Source organism: Acinonyx jubatus, chromosome C1 (genome assembly GCF_027475565.1).
Source record: "Acinonyx jubatus isolate Ajub_Pintada_27869175 chromosome C1, VMU_Ajub_asm_v1.0, whole genome shotgun sequence".
Taxonomy (NCBI): domain Eukaryota; kingdom Metazoa; phylum Chordata; class Mammalia; order Carnivora; family Felidae; genus Acinonyx; species Acinonyx jubatus.
Genome location: NC_069381.1, coordinates 25,220,161 through 25,245,302, shown reverse-complemented (window position 1 = coordinate 25,245,302; position 25,142 = coordinate 25,220,161). Strand labels below are relative to the sequence as shown.

At 47.0% G+C, this 25,142-nt stretch overlaps 1 protein-coding gene across 5 annotated transcripts in view; it reads left to right on the top strand.

Moving 5' to 3' along the window:
• The window catches only part of CSMD2 (CUB and Sushi multiple domains 2), a 595,308-nt gene that overhangs the window by 466,170 nt on the left and 103,996 nt on the right, over positions 1–25,142 (top strand). For all 5 annotated transcript variants that reach the window (XR_008293800.1, XR_008293801.1, XR_008293802.1 and 2 more), the window contains exons 30-40: positions 1,459–1,653; positions 2,554–2,670; positions 5,378–5,491; positions 12,228–12,323; positions 13,485–13,688; positions 14,037–14,161; positions 15,114–15,210; positions 16,520–16,624; positions 21,204–21,322; positions 21,841–21,910; positions 23,910–24,026. Coding sequence is in view for 2 of the 5 variants with exons in the window: in XM_027059738.2 (XP_026915539.2) it covers positions 1,459–1,653; positions 2,554–2,670; positions 5,378–5,491; positions 12,228–12,323; positions 13,485–13,688; positions 14,037–14,161; positions 15,114–15,210; positions 16,520–16,624; positions 21,204–21,322; positions 21,841–21,910; positions 23,910–24,026 (1,359 nt within the window). In the remaining 3 variants the exon portion in view is untranslated. The remainder of the gene's footprint in view (positions 1–1,458; positions 1,654–2,553; positions 2,671–5,377; positions 5,492–12,227; positions 12,324–13,484; positions 13,689–14,036; positions 14,162–15,113; positions 15,211–16,519; positions 16,625–21,203; positions 21,323–21,840; positions 21,911–23,909; positions 24,027–25,142) is intronic.

Here is a 25,142-nt window from a genome sequence, read left to right as displayed (position 1 = left end):
TCTGGCCAGAGCCAGTGAGCTTAGGGAAAGGACAGGTTTGATTGAGGGGTGAAGGTGACACACCATAGGACCCATGAGGAAACCACTGAGGTGTCCTCTGCTAGATAAGGGACCATTTTCTGGGTCCCACTTGAGTTTAAATGTAGTAGCATATAGGACTGCTGCCCCCTTAGCCATAGGCAAAGACAAAGAGCAGGGCCATCATAGGGCTCAAATGCAAGAGTGGCTGGACTTGGCAGGATGTGGATGCTCAGAGCCCCATCCCATCAGTCAGTGGGCTGACTGGCAGCTGAGCATCCCCTCGAGCAGTGGCTGCTTCATATTGGCAGCCTAAAAGACAGGTGACAAGGACAGCCTCAGCAAAATTCCTCAGCTATTCATCCCTGAACTCTGAGCCCTTCTGTTCTGGTTCTTTCCTCCTTAAATCTGTTATTTGAACTTCTGAACTTGTGAGTCCACCTGCGAGGGCTGTCAGCACCTTTTTGTGAGCCCCATCCCTAGACCTCCCTATAGCATAGCCTCCAGGAGTCTAATGGAATCCTGATACTCAGTGGCATTTCCCTGACACTGCCCAGCCATGATGACGGGCCTCTTGACCACCAGCGGTCTTTGACCAAGGAGGATGAGGAAAAGCAGTGCAAGTGCAAGTGAACAGTTGGCTCCCAAGAGCTGCTCAAGATTCCCAGCTGATGGTGAGGGAGGCTGCACAGTGCCCTTTTCCAGAGATGGGGGTTCCCGAGTTGTGCTCTCAATCGCTCAGGCAGCACCAAGTTCACTCTCATAGAGGGACAGAGTAGATGCCTGTTAGGTGCATCATGGATGCCTAATAGGAGAGACATATATGCCACAAAAATCAGGTAGAAAAAAATACTACTGTTTTAATAAACTAGCAAGCACCCAATACCCTGATGCAAAAACTGGAAAACTGTTTAACCCTAGATAAGTCCGGAGGTTAAAGTAGGGTTTCCCTTATGATAAAAATTCTTTACTTGGAATTTAAATAAATAAATAAATAAATAAATAAATAAATAAATAAATAACGTAGGGTTTCCTACTTCCTTCCTAAATCTAAGGACTGGTGCCCATGCAATCAGAAGTATCTGCAAGGTATGGATATGACAGCAGTCAGTCTCCCCTGGAGAGAGTGGGTCAAGGAGTGACAGAGGGCCCCTAAGGTTTAGCTGCAACTCACTCCTTTGTGGATCAGGGCAAGAATGTGGAGGAGGAGAGGGAAAATTTCATTCTCCAAGATGATCTCCAGCCCCAGATTTAGAGACGTTTTCAGACCTGAAGGGAAAAGAACCAGAAATCCCAAATCCCCATATGCCCTGTGGCTAATTAGAGTCAGGGTCTCCTCTTGGCTGTTGCACCATGGAATTAGGCCACTAATGAGTTGTGTTTGTGTGTGTGTGTGTGTGTGTGTGTGTGTGTGTGTGTGTGTGTGTTTCTTTTTTCCAGAAAACCCACGGGAGTCGTGTTTTGACCCTGGTTCCATCAAGAACGGCACGCGAGTGGGGTCCGACCTGAAGCTGGGCTCCTCCATCACCTATTACTGCCACGGGGGCTATGAGGTTGAGGGCGCCTCTACCCTCAGCTGCGTTCTGGGGCCTGATGGGAAGCCTGCGTGGAACAACCCCCGACCAGTGTGCACAGGTGGTGGGACAGGGGCGGGAAGGAGTCAGAGGGAGTGAGGGCATGCCAGAGGCAGAAGGGGCTGTCAGCTGGGGGAAGGGAGGCATGGGACATGGTCCTAAGAGCAGACTCTTTGAGTTCACTGTGAATGAGAGAGGCTGGTAATTCACCAGGTAGACAGTCCCTGTCGACATGTCCTCTCTCAGACCACCTAGTGTGCCCACTCAGACAGAGGCCATCATCAGTGACCCCCAGACATGCCAGCAAGTTGTATGAGGGAGATTGGAGGTTAAAGATAACCTGGGCTTAGGGAAAGTCACTGAGAGATCATATGTGTAAAACTAAGGCCAGTGGGGTGGGCTGACTCCAGCAGGGTCTGGCTTAGCTCTGGGGCCCTGACAAGAGAGATGGGATGGAGTGTCAGAACTTCAAGAGCGTGGTGGCCACCCCAAGTTGGAAAGCAAGGAGGCCCCTTTGCCCAGGTGAGAGAGGCTGGCTCTCAGGGCCACCCCTCATAGAACTGGGCACCTTGGATGGGAACAGAAGGTGGCTGGGCCGCATGGGACAGCTGCTCCCAATGGGGCTAGCCTGGGGGCACTAACTCATGTGGACACATGCCTGGGCAGACATCAGCCATGGGACAGAAGGTCAGTCCTAGGCCCCTGTGCCTCCAGGGACTGGTGCTAGTGTTACTAGTTAGGGAGCAGGGTCTGACATGTGCCCAGGAGGGCCCTTGACAGCATCAAGGAAGGTTTCAGGCCACATGCCAGGCCAGGGAGGTGCTCAGAACTCCCCTCCTCCACACTAGCTGCTGCACACCTCAGGGCAGCCTCACGGGACCAGTGGCTCAGGCTGGGGTGAGCATGACAGCTGATGAGAGGCCTCAAGATCACCTGGCCCTCCCTCTGATTTCTCTTCCAGCCCCCTGTGGGGGACAGTATGTGGGTTCAGACGGAGTGGTCTTATCCCCCAACTACCCCCAGAACTACACCAGTGGACAGACCTGCCTCTATTTTGTCACCGTGCCCAAGGACTACGGTATGTTTATTTATGTTTCCCGACCTCTTCCAGGCCCCCGGGCCCTTTCCACTCACGCCCCCGGCTCCACTCTCAATTGTATCCACTCCCATTGTGGGAAGGGGTAGACCATCTCCGGTACAGGACTCCTGGGTGCAGATGCCATGCAGTGGAAATAAGATACACTGTCGGGTGCGCTCCTGACGTATGTGTGGGAGGAGCACTAACAAGGCCAGCAGCACAAGGGGATGCAGCCGGGGAGGAAGTAGCCAGGACGGAGGGAAGGCAGGGATGCCGGACACTAGCCAGCACAGCCCACGTCTGACTGGAGGTGCTGCAGATCCAGGCTGACTGGGAACCCAGGGGAGGGTGACCAAAGGGCAGGAAGAAGGAAGGAGTGGGACAGAGCTGGGAACCCCAGTGTTCCACCATCCCATCTGAGACTGGGAGCCTAGCCCAGCAGCTATAGGTAGGGCAAACAAGAGAAAAGTGGGCGGCAGGCCAGTGTCCTGAGAAAGCAGAAAAACTTCCAGATTCCAAGAGACTCAGACAAAAAGAAGCCAGGCTTGTCACCTGGTTGGCAGTGGGGACATTTAAGAGTCCTGCCATCCCTGAAGGATTTAGGAAGTTCTAAGGGGCAGCCAGACTGGTTGTACCTGAGCAATCAGGTGACCCACCCGGATACTTTCTCCCTGGATCTCCTCTTTGTAGGAGGAGTAACAACTATTTCTAAACAGGATTGGTGTTGGGTGGGGTAAAGGGCACTGATAAATCCTGACCATCTAGGAGAGGGATGGGGCAGCAGCTGGCTACTTATGCCCAAGATAGGGTGGAGGGAGCATAGGGCAAGGCCTGATGCCACCAAGCATTTATGAGGCATCTCTCAGGGACCACACACTCTGTTGCAGACGTGAGCGAGACGTGCTCCCTGACCTCTGTGAACTCCCCATCTCACCTTAACCTACCACTGCAGCCATCACGCAGCACTCCCACCCCAGCCCCTGCACACATACATGTGTGTGTGTGTGTGTGTGACGCCAGCCACCCCAGCATACTTATGTGGCAGGAGCTTTGGACCTGCGGGCTCACAGTTAGAAAAGTCCTAAAACGTTGTCCAGTCCAATCTGCCACTCAGAACAGAATCCTTGATTAGTGGTGTGCAGTTTGTGCCTGGATCCTCCCATAATAAAGAGCTCGGCCTTTAAAGGAAGCAACCCCAAGGCTGGTCAGTTTCATTGGGCTGAAACAGGCACACAGAGAGCCAGTTCGAGGAAGGGCAGTGGTCTGTCCCAAGTATCTTGTCTTTGCCAAGGATGCTGAGCCCCGGAATTCGGGGCAGACTTTTGCCTCTGCAACACTGGCTCCAAGCTCAGGTCTCAGCTCTGACTTCCTCTTCTAATCTTCCTTTGATCTGCTACCTAAAGTGACCTGCCTCATTCTATCATGTTTTCCCATTACCTCTAGGACTTAATTTTAACTATCTGAAATTATCTTCCCTATCTCTTTGCTTAAGTGGGCTTTTCCCCCCTTTATTGACTGTCTCTTCCCACTAGAATACACACTCTGAAAGCAGGAATGTTGCCCATCGTGTTCACCTCTGCAGGAGGGAGGACGGAGATACCGCTGCCACCACCTCAGTACCCATTTTCAGGGTTCCACAATGTGCTCTCCCTCCTGCCTCTCCCTCCAGCCCCTCTGGCCCCTGCTCCTCTCCCTCCTACCCTGCTTCTTGCCCCCAGATATGCCTGGCAAACTGGTAAGCCAGCACAGGCAGACCACACCAAGCTCAGGCAGATAGCTGAGATAGAGCTGTTCCCACTGTGGGGTCAGTGATGCCAGCCCCTCCAGCAGTGCCTGGAAGAGAGGGGCAGCTGAAGAAATCCCGTGTGATTTGTAGCTGGTGGCATGAATAGCCATCAAATGGCAGGGCCCTTAGGCCTCATCCGAGAGGGGCTCATCAAGACCACGGACCACCAGCTTTTCAGCCCCTTCCTGGAGTGAGCTGAGTGCCCTTTGGGGAACATTCTTAACTTCTGAGCCTCAGTTTCTTTGTCTTTAAAATATGAACATCTAAAAGAGGCACAGTTGAAGATGATACATCTGGCAAACATGGTACCTGGCACACAGTAGGTGCTTTGTAAATACCATTTTGCCTCTTCCCTTGGCTTTGCCAGAGGGAAATGAGCTCAAGATGTTTGCCCATTCCTTAGACAGTCGCTCTTTCCCCAGGAGCAGCTGCTTTTCACCACCCTTATTCCTCTTAACCGTGGGGCATCTTGTATCAAAGGCTGTCCTGGTCAGCAGGATTTCTGAAGAAAAAACAAAAGAAAATACAGGGTCCTGAGAGCACATGGAAAATGGGAGGTGTTGCCAAAAGCCCTTCCATGTCCTTAAGTAGCTGCTGCCACTGCTATCTGGGAAAGGAATGGGGTTGGCCCAGCTCCAGTTCCACCAGGCCTGACTGTTATGTTCAGTCTTCAATGTTATCTTGACCCATGAGGGAGAATGCCAGCTGGCCCTTTCCACCTCCCCACAACCCTGTGCCTGGGGTCTGGCCAGTGTGCTGATCAGCCAGTAGAAGCCTCAGCAAGCAGTCAGCCCCAGGAACCAACAACTTCCGCGGAGGCTTCCCTGCTCCTTGCCTGCAGCCCCCACACCTCCAGTCCTTGCCCCCAACATGGTGGCCAGTCTTCCATGCTGAGGTCTCCACACCATGTCTCCTTCGCAGTGGTGTTTGGACAGTTCGCCTTCTTCCATACGGCCCTCAACGACGTGGTGGAGGTGCATGATGGCCACAGCCAGCACTCCCGGCTCCTCAGCTCCCTCTCGGGCTCCCACACAGGTACCCAGGGCTTGGCCGGCATTGGGGATGGTGGCGGGCTGAGGGCATTTCGGGCCTGCTGAAAGGAAAGAGGCCCTGTAAGCCCAGCCACAGGTGGCACCACACAGCTTTGTGTCTGTCGTCCACTGGTGCTTTCTCTACAACACAACAGTCAGCTCCTGGTAGCCCAAACGTAGAAGGGGGCTTGGGAAACTACCCTCACCCCAAGGTGTGTCTACACTGCTGCCCCAAGTGGTGTAGTATTCCCCTGTTGGTTTATTCTTAGACCCAACATGTTTTTCTGATTATAAACATACTGCTTTTTCAATGTAGAAATCTAAGAGGCAAGACAAAATAACTGTATGGAGAATTAAAATAAAAGCCACCCAGAAAGAACCACTGAAAGATGGAGTGTATTTTCCCCCAGCCTTTATATCTACTTAGACTTAATCTTTTGTATATTTTATTGAATAAAACAATGTACATATTTTTATTGAAATGTCCATTGTGAGCATTTCTGTCATTATTTCCTTCTATAATAGGATTTTTAAACGCTGCAAAACAGTCCATCATATAGTTACTTAACATTTATGTTAAAAAATTTATGCAATGAATTCCCTATTATTGAACATCGAGATTGTTTCTAATTTTTCACTCTCGTGAATAGTAACCCAGTGTATTATGCATACATCTCTATACACATCTCTATTACCTTAGACTATCTAGAAGTAGAATTGCCAAGTTAAAGGATATGTGCAATCTTAACTTAAGGCTTTTTGTGGGAATCTAACTATATTCTTTCAAACTTAGTTAATCAGTTATTTTAACAGAATTATCAAAATCCCTGATTTTGAAATATGCCAAAATGCCAAACATCCCTCTAGAAAGTCCTTGCCACTCTGTTCACCAAAAGTGAATAAGAGATCATGTTTTATTCTCACAAAAACTAGCTAATTAAGGAAACAAAAGCATCATCAGTTTGAAAAGTGAGAATTGTATCTCATTTCTTAATTTGCCTTTTTTTATTACAAGTTAGGGTAAACTTTTTATAATGTAATTATTGGCCCATGCATTTTTTATTTGTGAATTTACTTGTGAATTGCTGTTGATTTTTCTATTACCATTTATCTTCTATTGACTTAGTAGACCTCCATATTATTACAAGCTGTATGTATCATATGCCGTAAAAACCTCTTGTCTATATTAAATGCTATAAAATGCTTTCCCCTACACTTTGTCATTTGCCACTTAATTTTCTTCAGGGTATATTTTAATGTCAGAAAATTTAAATTTCTCCTGACATCAAATCTATCAATGCTTTCTTTTATAGTTTTCCCCTTTACTTTTCTGCTGATGAAGTAAATATTCTTCTGTGTTTTCTTTTGCTTCTTTTCAGTGTGATTGTTCTGCTTTAATACCTTTGGAATTTATCTTGATTTGTTACTTGTTATAGGGAATCTAACCATATTTTTTCAAATTGAGTTAATCTGTTGTCCTAACAAAATTTTCAAAATGCCAGATTTACATCTATTAAGTTTTTATGAAGTTAAGGATTTTTCCAGACTTTATATCCACGTCTTTAAGTGTCTGTGTATTTTTCTATCTGTATCAAAAAACTTAGTGTAAGGTTATAAAAATGTTTAATATTAGGATAATTTTAAACATATGGTAATGTGAGCCCCCAAACTTGTTCCTTTCTTTTGAATTTTTTATTGACTGCTCTTCTTTATCTTTTTTATTTTTTTTTCAAGTTTATTTATTTACTTAGAGAGAGAGAAAGAGAGAAAGAAAGAGCTGGGGAGGGACAGAGAGATGAGGGGAGAGAGAGAGAGAGAGAGAGAGAGAGAGAGAGAGAGAGAGAATCTCAAGCACTGCCAGTGCGGAGCCCAACTTGGAGCTCAAACCCATGAACCACTAGATCATGACCTGAGCCACCCAGGCGCCCCAGACACGTAACCAACTGAGCCACCCAAGTGCCCCTGTTCTTGTTTATTTTTGCTTCCAAGTAACTTCAAGAAATATTTTGTCAAGATAAAAAAATTTGCTTCAGAACTTTCATTGGACTTCCATTAAGTTATTGGTTAATTGGGGGAGAACTCACATCTTTATAACAGTAACCCTTCTTCCCATCCAGGAACATGATATGTCTCTCCATTTATGTATCTTTTGTAACCTTGGGAAAGGGGCTTTAATTTTCACTTTGGCAGTATTGATTTTTTTATTAACTTTACTCCTAGATATTGGATGGCAATTTTTGTCATTGTTTTTGTTGCTGCTGTGAACTGGTCCCCCCTCCTTCCATTGTATTTTCTAACTGGTCTTTGATAGTATATTAGATGACTGGTATTTTTGGTGTAGTCATTTTGTAAAGTCAATGAACCCTCTGTAATAATGCTAACACTGCCTACTGATCTCTCCTGGGCCCTTTAGGCAAGAAGCCATATCTTCTGCAAATAAATTTGCCTCAATACTTTATTTCTTCCTTATCAGTGTTTTTTTTTCTTTTATTTTTTTCCATGGCTATTGGTTTATTCAGGTATATGACCCTAAGATCAATGCTGATATTTTATGTTTTAGTAAAAAACCCATTTTATAATTATTTTAAATTCAGCAACACAGGTTATATATATACTATGATGCTATATAATCTCCTGGGTGTCAGAGGTTATATCACCTGCCTTTACTGATTGAGTACTGTATTAGTAGTGACCCCTCTTTTTCCCACCTGGATGAGAGGTTTTGTGTTGTTTCATTTCGTTTTTGTTTTGGGGGGATTTTTTGTTTTGTTTTGTTTTGTTTTTGCTTTTACTTATCAGTTCTTCTGTGGCCTTTGTTATTTTTTAATTAATTAACTTCTGCATTTATTTCATGCCTCTCCTCCTGTTTTTCTTCAGATTACATTGTGCTTCTTATGCTAACCCCTTGAATTGAGAGCTTTCTTCTTTTCCCTGTGTAATGAAGAGCATGTTTACAGCAGCACATTCACTTCTAAGCATAGTTTTGGCTCTGTGCTGTAAGAATTGTCACATCCTATTGTCCTCCTCATTACTTTCTAAATAATCTGTCACCATGTTTTCTTCTTTCTTGCCCAAGAGTCCTTTAAGGCTGCCTCCTCTTTTCCTCCAGGAACCTGAATTTTGTTCTTGTTACATTTAAACATTTGTGTTAATTTCTAATTTTGTTACCACACGGGGAGAGAATATAGCCTGAACCACTTCCATTTCGGGGTTAAATGAGGTCCTCTTCCATAGCCAAAGACGTTTTTTTTTTTTTTTTAATTCCTTGAGTATCTAAGAAGAGAGTGTGTCCTCTGGACAGTTGAGAGGCTGCAGAGAGACGGGCAGCTCAGGCCCAACACTCACTGCCTGCCAGCGAGGTGCCTGTAGGCCCGGTGGTACTTGACTGCTCAGAGCTGCAGTTCCCTCGGCTGTAAAATGCAGAGAGGAAAACCTGTGCCTCCTAGAGCTATTTGTTAGAGTGAAATTAGTTTAGTAATAGCCATTAGGTCAATCTTCCTCAATTTTATTATTCACATCCATTCTATCAGTGATTCTCAATGAAATGAGTTTTGATATCAGCACCCCATGTATGCCCACTCAGCCAGGAGTGTAAGTCAGGATTCCTTGGGGTAGGATGATTTTTCAAAGCCTCATGATTTTCAATATAGATAAATAGAGGTATAAATTTAGCTATAAATATAGAAGCATTGGTACAGGCAGAGAAAGAGAGAGAGAGAGAGAGAGAGAGAGAGAGGTATACATTTAGGACCTGTATATGTAAATGTAGTATAGATACAAGAACACATATAGATGTAAAGGACCAATGGCTAGAAAGAAATAAGGATGGACGGATGGATGGATGCAGATAAAAGACCTATAGGTGTCAATATCAATATCCTCAGATCATCTTATTCCTCATTTGGAGAAACACTGATGAGCCACTAACGCTGATGGAAGTAATGTGTCCCTGTCCTGAGGTGCGTTGAAGGGGCAAAAAGCTTGAGGACCACTACTCAGCAGTCTTCATTTTGTTTCTCTATTTGATATATCAAATGTCGTGGATTTTGCTCATTTAAACATCCCACTACAACTGTGATATTTTGTTATCTTCTTGTGTTTCCAACTATTTTAGCACCTGTGTTTGCCTGCTATATCTTTCTTCATTTCCTTGGAGTCTTTTTCTTAAGAGGATGTTTACTTACTTATTTTACATTTGTTCTGATATCTGTCATCTGGTTTTGTTCTTTGTGAGTTTGGGGGGCTTTTTTGTTTTGATTTTGCTTTCTTTTCCATTCCTGTCTGACCCCTCTCTAATTTCCAAGGCTTTTTTTATATATACATTTAGAATTTCTAATGAATGCTATCAGTAAATTATTTATAAATTATGGACTTCTTCCCCCAAGTGTCTACTTTTACATTTAATTTTGCTACCTCATTGACAATAATTATTTGGGTTTAACTATCTTTTCCTGGGTGTCGTTATCCCTGAGAGTTTTTGATTTCCCTACTTCTGTTCATTTTTTTTAGTAAGCTTATCACTGCAGTACTTTCCGCCACCTTGCCTGTATGACTGTGTCTTTCCTTTGACACATCATGTGAATGACAACTTGATTGTAAGTCAAATTACAGGTCACAAATTTCTTTCAAAACTCCTGCCACCGTCCCACTTCATTCCAACAGTTAATATTACAGACAAATGGAGTCCAACCTGATTCTTTACCCTGATAGGTAACCCATTCTTTTCTCTCTGGATGGCTTTCATATTTTTTTTAATTTTATTTTTAAAATCTGAAAGCCCACTAGGATAGGTTGCAATGGAAATCTCTTTTCATTAATTACATCTGGCACTTCGAGAATAATTGTAGTCTGAACCACAGATCTTTCTTAAGCTTAGGAAAGTTATCTTCTTTCTTAAACTATTTCTTCTCCTTCAGTTTCTCCTATCTTCTCTCTCTCTCTCTCTCTCTCTCTCTCTCTCTCTCTCTGTCTCTCTCTGTCTTGAATCCTTTATGTATGCACACTGGAGTTTCTCTGATCTATCTTCCATGTTGCTTGTGGTTTCTCTCATTATTTTCATCTCTTTATCTTTTACCTGTGGATTCTGGAAGAATTTCCCCTAACTTAATCTCTACTTCCCTGTTCAATTTCTACAGAATCCAGCTGCCACATACTGGTGCTTCTCATTTTTGAAGGCTTTATTGATCTCAGAACTTTCCTTTGGCATGGCTACCCTCTCTGACTTCACAGATGCAATGCTAGATTTAGTCTTGTGGCAACCACAACTGAAAGTCTTCTCGAGATATTTGCCTGCTCTTTCTGATAGTTCACATTAAAATGTTTGGTTTGATTTCTGAGTGGTTTTCACCCTTAAAACTTTGAGAGCTTGTCTTTTGTCCAGGGATTTTACTATGTGCTTGTCCATGGAGAGGGAGGTCTGTGTTCATCCAGGCTTGGAAGTTGAAATGGGTTTGTGAGAGATTATAGGGGTCCTAATCCACGTATCATGCCAGACAATGGGAGGATGGAAACCTAGAGTTTTGTTCTGCTCACATCTGTTAAAGAGCTCCAGACAGTGGTGATAATAAAGACAAGCTTTTTCTTCATGAGTTTCTTTTTGCTTTGGCAGCCAGAAATTATTGGGTCAATGACTCCCAGCCAGGATCAGCCATCTGGGTCATGTGTAAATAGTATGTTGTGCAAAACTCTCCATTCTCCGTGGCCAGTAGTGTTACATGGGCTTTCTGGAAGCATTGGTTGGCCTCAGATGTGCCTCCCAGTGGTTCCATGGCTGGTTCCATCTCCAGCCCTCACTGCAGTGGAGACTTAGCCTGGCTGTCTGCACCCCCAGCTTCCCTTCTGACGGTGGGGTCAGCAGGCATCTCAGGGTTCCCTAAGACTGTGGAGGGGCACACTCAGCGATGCAGAGTGGCCATGCCACTACCTGCTAAGCCATAGTCCAGTCCCTCAGCTGCCTCAAGAAACTGACCACAAGCAGGACTGCACTTCACAGCTGTAGGTCCAGCTGGTGTTGTCTTCACTCTTGTCCATCTATACCATGTCAAGGAGAAGATAGAACTTTATCTTCTGATATAAAGGCGTCCTGTGCCCATGCAGGTCTTCCTTAAGCTGTGTTATCAGTTGGGTGACAATTCGTCTTGCTTTGGTTGTCCCAACGTAATTATTAATAACATGCCCGTTGACTCTCAAAAGTGTCCTAGTGTGAGCAATAAATTATACAATTGCTGTGGTTATCTGTCATTTTATAGGATCTGGGAATGGCCAGTTACTCTCAGATACTCACATCACCCTCCTTCCCAGAAGCTGATGCCATTTTTCTTTTTAGTGTCAGTTTTCCAAGTAAACCACCAGTCAGTTTGGTAATGGCCATTCTCCTCATCCTTGTGGGCCAATGTATGTCTGAAAGCTTTCTCCTTTCCAGGAAGGTCATTTAATCTTTCTGATCCTCTCTTTCTTGACCTATTAAATGAGGGCACCGAACTCTTGTCATGTCAGCCTCCAAAGACCATAGGTCAAGGTAAAACCATGGATGCTAAAACCTTCTGCAAACTTTAGAGTGTGAAGTGTAGTAAAAACGTGAGGTTTTATTTCCGGAAGAGCTGGGATATGGAAGGAATTGCTGTGGGGGGTGGGGGGAGGGGTGGTATGGGCGGCCCCTCCTTCCTGGCCAGGATTTTCTCTGCTGGGCCCGCCTGCTGGACTCACTGTCTCCCTCTCCTCCTCGCCCCTTATCTTGGCAGGAGAATCGCTGCCCTTGGCCACCTCCAATCAAGTTCTCATTAAGTTCAGTGCCAAAGGCCCAGCACCAGCCAGAGGCTTCCACTTTGTCTATCAAGGTATGCAGGGCATGGATGTGAAAGGTGTGAGGACGTCTCAGTTCTCTAGTGACTCCCTGACCAAAGGAACTTGGACTTTTGACCCCTAAGTCTAGGCCTCAGTCTTAGGGTGTGTGGAGGCAGTTACTGATTTGTAGGGCAGTTCCTGGAAATTCAGTTGAATTTAGACACTCATTTACCCAACAGACAATTCTTGGACAAAACTCCATGTCAAATGAGGGGGAAAATCAGACATGGGATGCTAACTCCTGCCCCTCCCCACCCCCACTGCCTGGCAAGGTCCCAATGGCATTGGGATGACCAGCCCAGGCCTTGTACCTAGACTCTCTCCCATGGAGTTTGGTCTTCTCTACAAGACATAGTAAAGATGTGGGAAAAACACACACTTGGGATTAAGATGGACATGGCTTTGAATCCCAGCTCTGCCCGTTTCTAACTGGGCACCAGCTACTCCACCCCTCAGAGCCCCAGTTTGCTCACCTCTAAAATGAGGGTAAGCTCACTGATGGAGTTAAGAGAGTTCACAAAGTAGTTGACACCAAGCAGGTGATGGATGTCTGTCCCCTTCCTTCCTTACTGGCTTTGAAAGGCAGAGTCGTGGCGCATCCTGACTTTCACCTCTAGGCCCCTACCTCTCCTTGTCCAGAAGGAAGCCCACTTTTCAAGGGCTCATTCATTCCACTGCCCAGGAAGAGCTGTATTCCCCTGCCACAGAAGGATGGCATAACTGGGGCCTGGGTTAAAGGGTCCTGTCCACCATGTGGGCAGGGTAAGGGGAGATTCAGATTCAGGTCATGAGAGCAGAGCCCTGGGCAGAGGCCAAGGTAGGGTGAATGGAGGAATAAAGGCCATTCTTCCTGTAAGGGGATGTGGGACTTCATGGGGATGGGAGGGCACCATTGGGAAGCCACAGAACACAACTAGGCCTAAACTCTGCCATCCATGGTTTCCAGAAGCTGTGCTGCCACCTTGTGTGTCCAACTATGTTTTAGTAAAATCGTCCTTGTCCTGGAAAGTCCCTATCCCTGCCCTGAGAGAAAGTGCTCAGAGCCTCTCAGGGTCCCATCCAGACTGTCTCAGCTCCAGTCCCATTGTGTGTCCATCCCTGAGCCAGTTTCCAGAGGAGTGAGGCCTGCCCCTCAGTGCCCTTGTCCCCCGCAGCGGTACCCCGAACAAGCGCCACGCAGTGCAGCTCTGTGCCGGAACCCCGCTATGGCAAGAGGCTGGGCAGTGACTTCTCGGTGGGGGCCATCGTCCGCTTCGATTGCAACTCCGGCTATGCCCTGCAGGGGTCCCCAGAAATCGAGTGCCTCCCCGTTCCCGGGGCCTTGGCCCAGTGGAATGTATCAGCGCCTACCTGTGTGGGTGAGTGCCTGGACAACCAGGACTCCTGGGAGGGGGTGGCCGGTGACACCCAACAGCAGCCCCTGCCCACCAGAATAACTTAAATAGGGTGTCCCATTCAGGCCAAATCACTAGTCCCGTGGGTTGGGTGTGTCGACAGCAAAGAGGAGGAGCTGGGGTTGCTGGGGGAGGGATGCATGTGAAGGAGGGTTGTAAGGACAGGAGCCACAGAAGAAGCAGGGATGGGGGCCTGCGGGAGAAGCCAATAGCCAGCAAGGGAGGCCCTGAAGGAGTGTTTGGGGAGGCTCCCATGGGGTACCCACAAAGACAAGCAAGAGAAACCTCTGACCAGAACTGCCTCCTTCCCAGTGCCATGTGGAGGCAACCTCACAGAGCGCAGGGGCACCATCCTGTCCCCCGGTTTCCCAGAGCCCTACCTCAACAGCCTCAACTGCGTGTGGAAGATCATGGTCCCTGAAGGCGCTGGCATCCAGGTAGGGGCTAGGAGATGCCTCAGTCAGGCGGGTGGCTGGGAGGAGACATTTCAACCCCGTCCCTGCCCCTCGGGCCAGATGAGGAGGTGAGGCCCACAAGCAGAAAAATGCAACAGCTCAAGGCCCAGAAGCTTCAGGGGGTGTGAAGAGAGAGCTGGGTAATTTCAGGAAAGAGGAGTGGCACAGGCTCATGCCATCAGGGAAGCCCAGAAGAGGAAACGGGCCTGGACTGGGATATAGAGATTGGGCAAGATTCATAGATGTTTTTCAGATGGCTTGAAGTCTTCTTTTCTCAAGATTATGGGGGAGAGAAGAGGGGACATTGCAGGAAGGAGAAAGGAGCAAACAGATGAAGCATGGAGGAGCCCCAGACACACACCTAGGCGTCACACCCGCAGTCTGAACTGTAGGAGCAGAATGGGGGCCACAACGGGTACCCAGTGGCGAGAGCCAAGTGAAGAAGGCCCCGGCACTGGGATGGCAGCATAGAGGAGGGTCTGGAGCCTGCAAGGGCAACAGAGAGGCAGCAGGTAGAGATTCAAGGTGGGCGGGTCTGGCCAGGAGTGGGCTACTGGCTTATGGCTGCAGGATATCTGCTGCAATCCAGACAGGAAAGTGGGAAAACCCAAGCAATGTTTCAGAGATGGGGAGGAGGCCATTCAAAGTCAAGTATTCCCACTTCCTGAAATTTCCTTTCCCTACTCTCTGCCTGACAAAGCACCCCCACTGTCTTGCAGTCCTTCATTTTACATTCTTTTCCCCATCTGGACAATGAGGTTCCCGAAGGTAGGGACTGCATCTTACTCTTAGCGGCAAGACCTAGCACAATGTCAGGTGCAGACTGACAGTTCCAATAATGGAATTAACTACATGAATGGAGAAGAAGGGAGGCAGAGAGAGACAGACAGACATAGGCTGCCTAACCGACAATTCAATCCCTCTGCCTTCCCAGATTCAAGTCATCAGCTTTGTCACAGAGCAGAACTGGGACTCCCTGGAGGTATTTGACGGTGCAGACAACACTGTAACCATGCTGGGGAGTTTCTCAGGTGAGGTGGGACTTTCAGGGACCTCAACTCAGGGGGCAGTGGTGGACTTCATCATCATCATCATCATCATCACCACTGAGATCTAGTTGACATGCCATAAAATTCACCATTTCAAAGTGTACAATTCGCAGGTGTTAACTGGATGCATTTTGGTGATTGTATTACAAAATATACAATTACTGAATTATGTCACACCCCTGAAACTAATATAATGTTATGTATCAATTATAGCTCAATAATAAAATGATAAAAGTGCCACAGTGAAAAGATAGTGTCCAATTCAGTAGTTTTTAGTATATTCACAAGATTCTAAAACTATCACTGCTATCTAATCCCAGAACATTTTCATCACCCCAGAAAGAAACCAGGTACTCATTTGCATGCACTCCCCATCGCTCCCCCTCCCCCATCCCTTGGCAACCACGACTTGGCAACCTACTTCCCATCTTTATAGATTTGCTTGTTCTGGAAATTTCATATAAATGGAATCCTACAATATGTAGCCTTCTGGGTCTAGCTTTTTTCACTCAGCATAATTTTTCAAGGCCCCCCCATGTTGTAACATGCGTCAACACTTCACCATGTGGCTCGACCAGATTTCACTTATGCATCCATCAGTTGATGGACATTTGGTTGTTTCCACTTGTTGGCTAATTATGAATAATGCTGCTATAAACATTCATGTAGATATTTCTGTGGGACATGATTTCAATTCTCTCGGGTATATGTACCTAATGGTGGAATTCCTGGGTCATGATAACTCTATATTTAAATTGGGGGGGGGGGACTGATAAACTGTTTTTCCAAAGTGGCTACACTGTTACCAACAGTAGACTTCTCACTGAGTGTGGTGTGTGCTTTTGCCCAATGCCCAGGACAATTATCTGGGTCTTTCAGGCTTCAGAATTCCATGTTGCCGAGATAGAAAAAGGAGTCATGTGCACCGTATACACTGTCTACACTGCCTGGATTGCCTAGAGAATTCTACGTGTCAGAGTTATTTGAAGATGGCTGGAAAGGGACCAAACTCTTTGGCTGCCTGTGCAACTCCCTCTACCGTTGGCACATGGCTCTGCCACTGCTCATTCTGCAGAAAGTTGTTTGAGGCCTCCTCTCCCTCAGCCACTGGAGACCCAGCATTCTCAGAGGGTGCTAATGTAGCAAATTTGTCATGTAGCAAGTTTGATAGTTGGGGAGATGTGAGGGTCTTGGAGCAGAGTGTCAGCAGGTAGCAAAAGCAAGAGATATGGGAAGGAGCTTGGGGGCCGGGGGTGGCTAATGGTGAATGGTCCCTGTTTCCTTGCCCTAGGAACAACCGTGCCTGCCCTTCTGAACAGCACCTCCAACCAGCTCTACCTTCATTTCTACTCAGATATCAGCGTGTCAGCAGCCGGCTTCCATTTGGAGTACAAAAGTGAGGATCCAAAGTTTCAGCTGCGTACAGGGCTTAGGGTGGGGATTGACAGGTATCAAGGACCCACAGTGAGCAGGGGTCACACTGGGGCTGTGTATTCTCCACCCCCACGTAAGCCTGACCACAGACTTAGAGGAAGGTGCTGAAGCTCAGGGAAGGTCTGAAAATCCTCAAGACTCCGCAGCCAGTAAGTGATGGAGCCAGGATTCTCACCCCAGTGTCTGCTACTCAGACACCTATGGGCTTCCCCTTTGTCCACACCAGGACTGGGAAGGGAGCACAGTCATTGGCCTCGGTCCAGTATATACTTTGGGATGTAATAAAATAGCAGGTGCTCTCCCCTGGTCCTAAACTCTGTCCTCTCCAACCCCTGGTTCTGTGATTCAGCTGCCTTTGAAGTTCCTGTCCTCATTAGAAACTTTACACCTCTTGCACCAGATTTCTCCCCCTCAGCTCAGAACCTTACATCCTGGTTTCCAGTGTCCCGAAGTGGTCACAACGAAAAACTCATAAAAGAGAAAGGCTTGTGGATGCGCCTTTTGGGACAACAAAGACAGAGGTTGCTGGGAGACTGTTGTCATCCTGGGACAGCCTGCCATTCCCCTTCCCCACTGGGTATAGGAGAGGATAGATAGACAAAAGTACTTGTTTTACATTCATCCAGCAAATAGTTATTGAGTGATTACAGTGTGCCAGGTGCTCTGCTGGGTTTTTCTAGGTTTGGGAAAGATCAAGATGGTTAAGTCCTCTCAGAGTCCATTAAAGAGAGGCAGACGTATGGACACAGAAGCACATTAAAGTATTACAGGTGCTCTCCTCTATGTCCCCAAATGTCCCCAAATGGGAGATCAGTGGTTCGAAGAAGAGAACAGTCACTTCTACCTGAGACAGGTGGAGAGGTCAATGTCATAAAGAAACATTGAGTGTCTACAATGTGGCAAGTCCTGTGCTAGATGCTCACAGATAAGAGGTGAGTAAGACATGGCTTTTGCCCTCAAACACAGAATCTAGGAGGATAGATGGACAAGGGAGCAATAATTTTAGTGCAACATAATATGCTAAGAAGGTGCAGAAGAGGGGAGCTAAACCTGGCCAGGTGAGACCTTACAGAAGGGGATGCGTGAGTTAGGTGTGGAATGAAAAGTAAGAAATGTGGAAAGGTAGAGTTGGCTTGGCCATCTTTGACAGCATGGGCCCATGCAGATGGAAGCCTCAGTTGGTGCCAGAGGCCTGGTAAGGTCAGCACTGGAGGTTATGCAAATGTCCAGCTGATCTCCAGAATGAATGAGCTTTATCCAGATGGTTGGGAGAGGATTAGTTGGATCCCAGGATGCTCATGGCCTGAAAGAACTGAAATGTGCACCTGATAGGAAAGACCTCGGGCAGCTTGAAGCAAGGACCCTAAGGAGCAGAGGATAGGACACGGACCTCTGAGACCTTCCTCCCTGCAGACCTCAAAGGCTTACTCTCCTTGTGGACTAAAGTATTCTGAGTTTCTTGAATAGTTCACATTTTTTCTTTTATCCTTTTTTCTCTGTTCTGTCCAATTTTGTTTCTTTATTTAGTATTTTAATTTGAGTCCTTAAATGTTCCCTAAAATCTTTTCTTTTCTTTCCTCTTCCAAAGATATACTTTCTCTTGTCATTCTGCTGCCTCATTACCAGAAAAAAAAAATTCACCTCTTCTCAATTTGTGGTGGTTGTTGTTGTTGTTGTTCAAGGGAACTGGTAGTTTTCTTAGTAGCTGATGTTTATCATGCATTGTCTGTCCTCTGATGGTGGGAAGGGCTGAGGGAAAATTGAGGTCCCCATTAGTATTTGGTGACTGGAATTCCTAGGAGCCAAAACCGTTTTTGTTTTGTTAACCTACTATTCTGTTAATTTTTGATAATCTACAAAGAGGATGCAGAAGGGAAGAATTAACTGCTATTGTGGAGGCAAATGGTTTTGAAGGGTACTGAAAAGTCATATCTACTGCTATGACTCACTTAATGTTGATTTAGTTGAAATGGAAATATAACAATATGCTTTCCAAAGCAATAGATTGCATATGATAAAATAATTCTTCCTTTGTTGTAAGCATGGCTTAAATGAAGTCAAGCTGTGCAGTGTAAGAGAAATTAGAATGGACTTGTCTCTGTCTCCCTCTTTCTTTCTCTCTTGGATTTCACTTTTTTCTCTTACCATATTCTTTTGCTCTTGCCTCCTCTCTCTCTCTCTCTCTCTCTCTCTCTCTCTCTCTCTCTCTCTCTCTCTTTGCCCCTACTTCTCTACTGGTAAGTAAGTCTCATGTTACTAAGTGGTAGTCACCCCAGTAAATGCTGAGTTGCATCATACTTGAAGTTCAGGGAGGAGTGGGGAGAGAGAGACAAGATGAAGTACTTCAAATTCAGCTTAATGACTGTTTTAATACTGTCTTTGGGGTATTTAGCCCAGCTGCTGACATTTGTGGACAGAGGCCCAAATAGCCTTCATTTCCAAGAATCACATTTACTTCTTAAAAGCATATGTAGGACAGGAATTGCCTCAGAAAGGCGCAAAGGAACTTTCTAGAAGAGTGAGCAGTGTTGTGTGGCTTTGATAGGGGTTTGGGTTATACAGGTGCATGCATTTGTCAAAACTCAGCAAATGTACACGTAAGATCTGTACATTTTGTTATATGTAAATTTTCCTCAGAGGGAAAAAAGCATGTGTAGTTATCTCGTGCACACATCGACTCTCAGCTCTCAAAGTGGAAAGAGGATGAGGATTCATCAGCTGCCACCCAAGAAGATGAGTCTAGTGCTTGGTGGTCTAGGGTGGCCAGTCCTTCCCATTCCTTTTCCACAAGTGCATGGCTCCATGCAGGCTCTGCATACACATGGCTTCCCCATGGAGCTTGTATCTTCCAAGGGATCTGGGATCTACTAGGAGGGCTATCTATCAGAAGGTATCTAACCAGGAATCTAACAGGAGGGCTGAGGCTGCCCCCTCCCAAACTCTCTGGGCCATGCAAGTGCCTGGAATCAGACCCAACCGTGAAGTCTGTTAGCCCTCATCCCTGGAAAACCACACTGCAAGTCTCATGCAGCAATGCATGGGGATTTACGTAGTACCTCTTATTTATTTGTGTATTTATTTATTGCATCTTAAGTGCCCGCACCCGCAGGGGGGCCCCTGCAGGGCACAGGAGAGGCATGAAGCCCACCAGTCAGGAGATGCTCTACTCCCATTTGCTGTGGGTTTCCACCGAGAGAGAATTCAAAGCAGGACGAGGATGATTTCAGGAGGGGACGGGAGGGGAGCAGGGTTGGGTCTCACATGAGCTCATGTCACCTGTGAGTTTGGCCTCCGCTTGCACAGACCTGGAGTCACACTGGTCTTGGTTTGAATCCCAGCTCTATGGCTTGCTAAAGGCACATCTCTGGGCCTCTTGGCCTGTATCCTCACCCGTGAAAAGGGATGTAAAGACTCCTTCAAGGGATGAGATGATGTGTGTGACACACTGGCCCCAGTTCTGCTTGTGGGAAGTCTCAGCAAGTGCTGCCCCAGTGATGGTGGTGGGTGGGCAGCGGGGAGGAGGACCACAACGAGGAAGATTAGGATGGGTGTCCTAGCAAAGCGCTGTGTACAGTGCTGGGTATATTATCAGGACCGAATGAGTGCAGATGAAGTTGAAAACTCGAGAAAGGAGAGTGAAGGAGAGTTTGAGAGCCCTTAGAGGTGATCTTGGAAAGGGATGGAGCCAAAATCGTGACAGTCCTAGAATGTCCCATGAGAGGGTGAGATTTCATATAACACTCAATGGGGACCCATTTTGAATTGCTGAATAAGGAAGTCCATGATTCAAGGAGAGAGCCTAAGAAACGCCAGTTGCCTGTGAGTGCAGGATGGCCTAGGGCACGGAAGGAGAGTGAGGTTGTGAGGGATCTGGCAGTGAGACAGGGCTGGAGCTGACTGTGAGGGCCAAGCAGGAGGAGACCCCAGTACTCCTCCCAGAAAGGAGCTGGCCTCATCTTAAAAATACAACAGCAGAAACAAGGCAGCCGAGGGTCTCATCTGCTGGCAAACTTTTTTCCAGGAAGTCTGTCCTAGAGAGCAGGACTGTCTGAGCCCCCGGAGCGACACTGACGGATCTCTCTCTCTCATAACTGCTCTCCTCCCTCCTTGCCTTTCTTTCCCCTCTCCCAGTTTCATAGCCCACAGGAATTGTCTTCATAGAGCAAGGAAAATGGAGGGAAGTTGGGGGTCTGAGAGAAGTGAGGGAGGAGCCTGGTGAAGAGGTCTGGGGGCTTGGAGCCAGGTGGGCATCTCCCGAGCTCTCCTGCTCCAAAGTACTTCTGCTGATCCCAGGGGGCAGCCACATGGCCCACGGGACGCCTGCCTGCCCCAAGGAGCCTCTGTCCAGCCTCTGAGCCATATAAATATTCTGACTTTCTCTGTGCTCTCTGAGGGTTAGCACTGGCCTAGAGGCTAAGAGCAGAGAAAGCACAGATTAGAGCCCTTTCTCCTCCCTGCTGCCAGCATCACCCTCTGCCTACCTGTGCACTGACCTGCCAGGCTTGTCCATTCTCCTTTCTGTTTGCCTCTGTCTCATCTAGCTGTGGGCCTGAGCAGCTGTCCAGAACCCACTGTGCCCAGTAATGGGGTGAAGACCGGCGAGCGCTACTTGGTGAACGATGTGGTCTCTTTCCAGTGTGAGCCGGGATATGCCCTCCAGGTACCTCCCCTCAACACCCAGGTCAGGAAACAGGTATCCCCTGAGATGTGTTGGACCAGCTTCATGCCAGCCTAGCTGCAGTCACCAAAGAACAGGGGAAAGACCCTGAGGTCCCCAGGGACCATTGTCCTTTCCCGGAGCTGTTCATGCAAAAGATGAGCTTTGCTGACTTTGGCGATTTAGCACAAGCCAGCCTCAGAATGTGTTCCTGCAAAGTTTTGGTTTGATTAGACTTCAGGAAAATTTAATCTTCCTTTGAAGGCCATGAGGGAATCTAGTAATTAAAGGAGTCTCACAAGGAACCTTTAGTAATGAGAATTCTTTAGTAATGGCTGTTAATAAGCATCCTTCCCCAAAGTCTCTCACCCTCTGCCTCATCCCACCCCACAGATGGTTTGTGTATCTTTGTGTATCTTGTTCCTCAACACAAGGCCCCTGAACAAACCCCCTCTTCTGGGTTGTACATACAATTGTGCCCACGGGGGCAATCAGCCCATCCCTGTTCCTGATTCCTCCAGGGCCACGCCCACATCTCCTGCATGCCTGGAACCGTGCGCCGCTGGAACTACCCTCCGCCACTCTGTATTGGTAAGAGAGCCCTGACCTTTTCCGTTCATTCATACCCATTTTCTACCAGGGATTTGAGCTCAGTGACATATCGTTGGGATCAAGTTCAAATCAAAAGACAGCTTGGTATTCTGAGTCTGTGCAAAGACAGTAGTTTTCGGCTGATGGGCAGCTCTTCAAGGGGGTCATGACTTCTGCAAACCTTCACCCACCCAATGGAAAAATCACAGGAGACTTGCCCATTTGAAAACACGATGATGACCATTCGGATTCCAGATAATTGACCAAAGCCTTGAATGGAACCCCTGGGCAATTGAGCCCTTCCCCTATGACTTTTCATGGGACAGACAGATAAAATCCACTAATAAAAAATGTGGAGGGTTACATGTGAAACAAGAACTTAGCTTGGTTGGGTTTCTTACCCTGTGCTAAGCAATGATGAAGAGATCCATGGATACAAGAAAAGACAAGGTCTCTGAAGCTTCTAGTCAGGGTGAGGGAGAGGGAACGTGACATTTATTGAGCATCTATTACATGCACGTCACTGTGCTACGAGTTTCCTCACAGCGGCTCTTCAGAGGAGGTATCATTGCCCTCATTTTGCAAATAAGAAAACTAAGGAAAAAAAAGAAAGAAAACTAAGGCTTTTAGGATTAGAAAGTGACTGGCACCATTAGGAATGGAAACCTACGTTTCTCTGATGCCCAGCCAATGTAAAGTGCAAATCAAGGCTGACCTTGGGATAAGAAGCAAAGTGAGTGGGGAGAGCATCATTTGGGCATGATGGCATTTCCCCTCTGTGATATCACCAGGGTGCAGGGTTTGGTCACCTGCTCAGCAGTCAGAAATGTGACTGGCCCAGGAGAGGTACTTCTCCCCATTACGTATTACAAAGTTCTCGCCAAGGAAACCACTCATGGTAACAGCAGCTACAGGCCATAGAGTAGCTGTCGCCAGTTTACTGTGTGCACCAGCCACTGTTCCAAGTGACACAAAGTCCTTTCTGTTGTAACTTAATGACAATCCTGTGACATAAGTGCTGTAATTGGCTCCATTTTACAGATGAGGGAAACTGGGGTTTGAAAGGGTTTAGAACGTGCCCAGAGTCACACAGGAAGGGAAAGCATTGGGATTGTGAGCCAGGCAGTCAGCGCCAGAGCCCCCCAACTCTGAACCCGGACACTGTTGCATTCAGGCCTGTTTGTCACCCTCTCCCCAAAATGCCTTTGCTTAGACACTGCAGATCCCTCCCCTCCACCTCTTTCTCTGGCTCCCATAACAAGCTAGTCGCTTGAAGCTGCATGACTGTTTCCTGAAAGATGTGAAAGAAGAGAATGGTTGTCAACTGACCAGGCTGTATTTATGCTCCAGCCCTGCATCTGCAGGTGAAGTCGCCTTGTTTAGAGTGTCAGGTGCCCCAGCCCCTCACGATTGGTTCCCCATGGAATGCTAATCACAATCACTTTGGTTGAGGGCAGAGGGCAGAGTCTGAGGGTGGGCACCTAGTAGGGCCACCCAACCCCATGGAATGTATATTTGTAAAGAGTTTGGCATGGTGCCTGGCACAGAGTGGGGACTCAGTGCATGCTAGTCCCCTTCCTTCCTCCTTCCTCTTCAGTCTTGGGAGAGTTGATTGGACAATGATAGAGGGAGATTTGAGGCATAGTGTAAGAAATGGTCACACTGCTCTTGGAGCAGACCGCTTTTGCTGCATGACCTTACTAAGGGAACTGACCTGCGAAGGGCATGCTCAAGGTCAAAAGTCATAATTTGGGTTTGTGGACCATTGGGCGGTGCCGGGATGCTGAGCCACCCTTTCTGCACTTACACATGTTCTCAGTTTTGCCCAAGTCTGCACTGTGTAAAGAGATAACCCGTAGATTCCTTTGGATTCTCAAAGGCATTTATGACTTGGGAATGGTTAAAAAAGCTGCTGCTCTAAGGGAACATCCAAACACTGACATGGCCCCATATTCTCCTCCATGCTGTCCTAACCTTCTATCTGGTCTCATTGTCACAGCACAGTGTGGGGGGGCAGTGGAAGAGATGGAAGGGGTGATCCTGAGCCCTGGCTTCCCAGGCAACTACCCCAGCAACATGGACTGCTCTTGGAAAATAGCGCTGCCTGTGGGCTTTGGTAAGTCTCCATGCCCAGGCCCCAGTGCGTAAAGTAACCATTCCCTGCAACCGTTCAGCATAACCTTGGCCAAGACAGTATAGCACTCTGCCTCTCTATTTCCTCATCTGTTTGACCTCTCATACGATTGTGAACATCAGTTAAGAATGGTAGAAATGAACACTTTGGGCACATAAAACATAGAGAAAATAATCTTAGGGATGGCCATTATCATTATTATTTGAGTAGTAAGCTGAAATTCAGGACTGTGGAATGAGAAATTACTCAGGGATGGTTGACAAAGAAAAAAATCTTTTACAGAGACTGGACCTCAAGTTGTGCTTTTAACTTCAATATCCCATTTCTCATCCTAATTAAATTATACAGCCAAGGTCAATATGATATAGAGTTTGCATTCTTTATACGCACATTCTGGCTGGTCTTAAAGATTGGGAGATTTTGTGTGTGTGTGGAGATGGAGTATGCCAGGCACGGGGGTTGACGGGGTGTGGAGGACATCGGTCCTGGGTACAAAATTTAATTGCTGATGATTCATTCCTGACTGGGAATATAATTTAACCCCAACATCTCTGTTGGAGAGGTAAATGATTTGTGTTGACGTGGAACTAATGGATCATCTTGCCTGAGTCACTGCCCTACTCCTAGGGGACAAAATGTCCTGAGGGGATTGCTCCTGCATCGGCCTGCGCTCTCCCACTCTGTGACCTCAGGAATCAAGGCCACCTCTTTGCGTCCTTTACTATTCAGCCTAGAGTAGGTCTTATGATGGAGAAGGGGCTTTCAGGAGAAAGGGATCCAGTTGACCTACTTCAAATCTGTTCTCAGAGGAGGAAAGAGGTTGGTGAACCTTCAGAGGATGGAGTCTTGTATTTAGAACCATCTTCTGGAGGAACCTGGGGACGGGTGATCAGGGTACAAAACGGTGAGGACTTAAGCAGCCTTGGGAAACTCCAGATTTTAGACAATGGGGGAAGAGGAGCTAGGAGACCTTATAGCTCTGCATCCAGACATGGGCCACGAGAATCTCAGATGATAGAAGGATGGAGGGAGTGCAGCATCCAAAGGAAAATGGAAGTTTAAATGAGAGGTACGTCATTGTTCTCTGTAAGTCCTGAT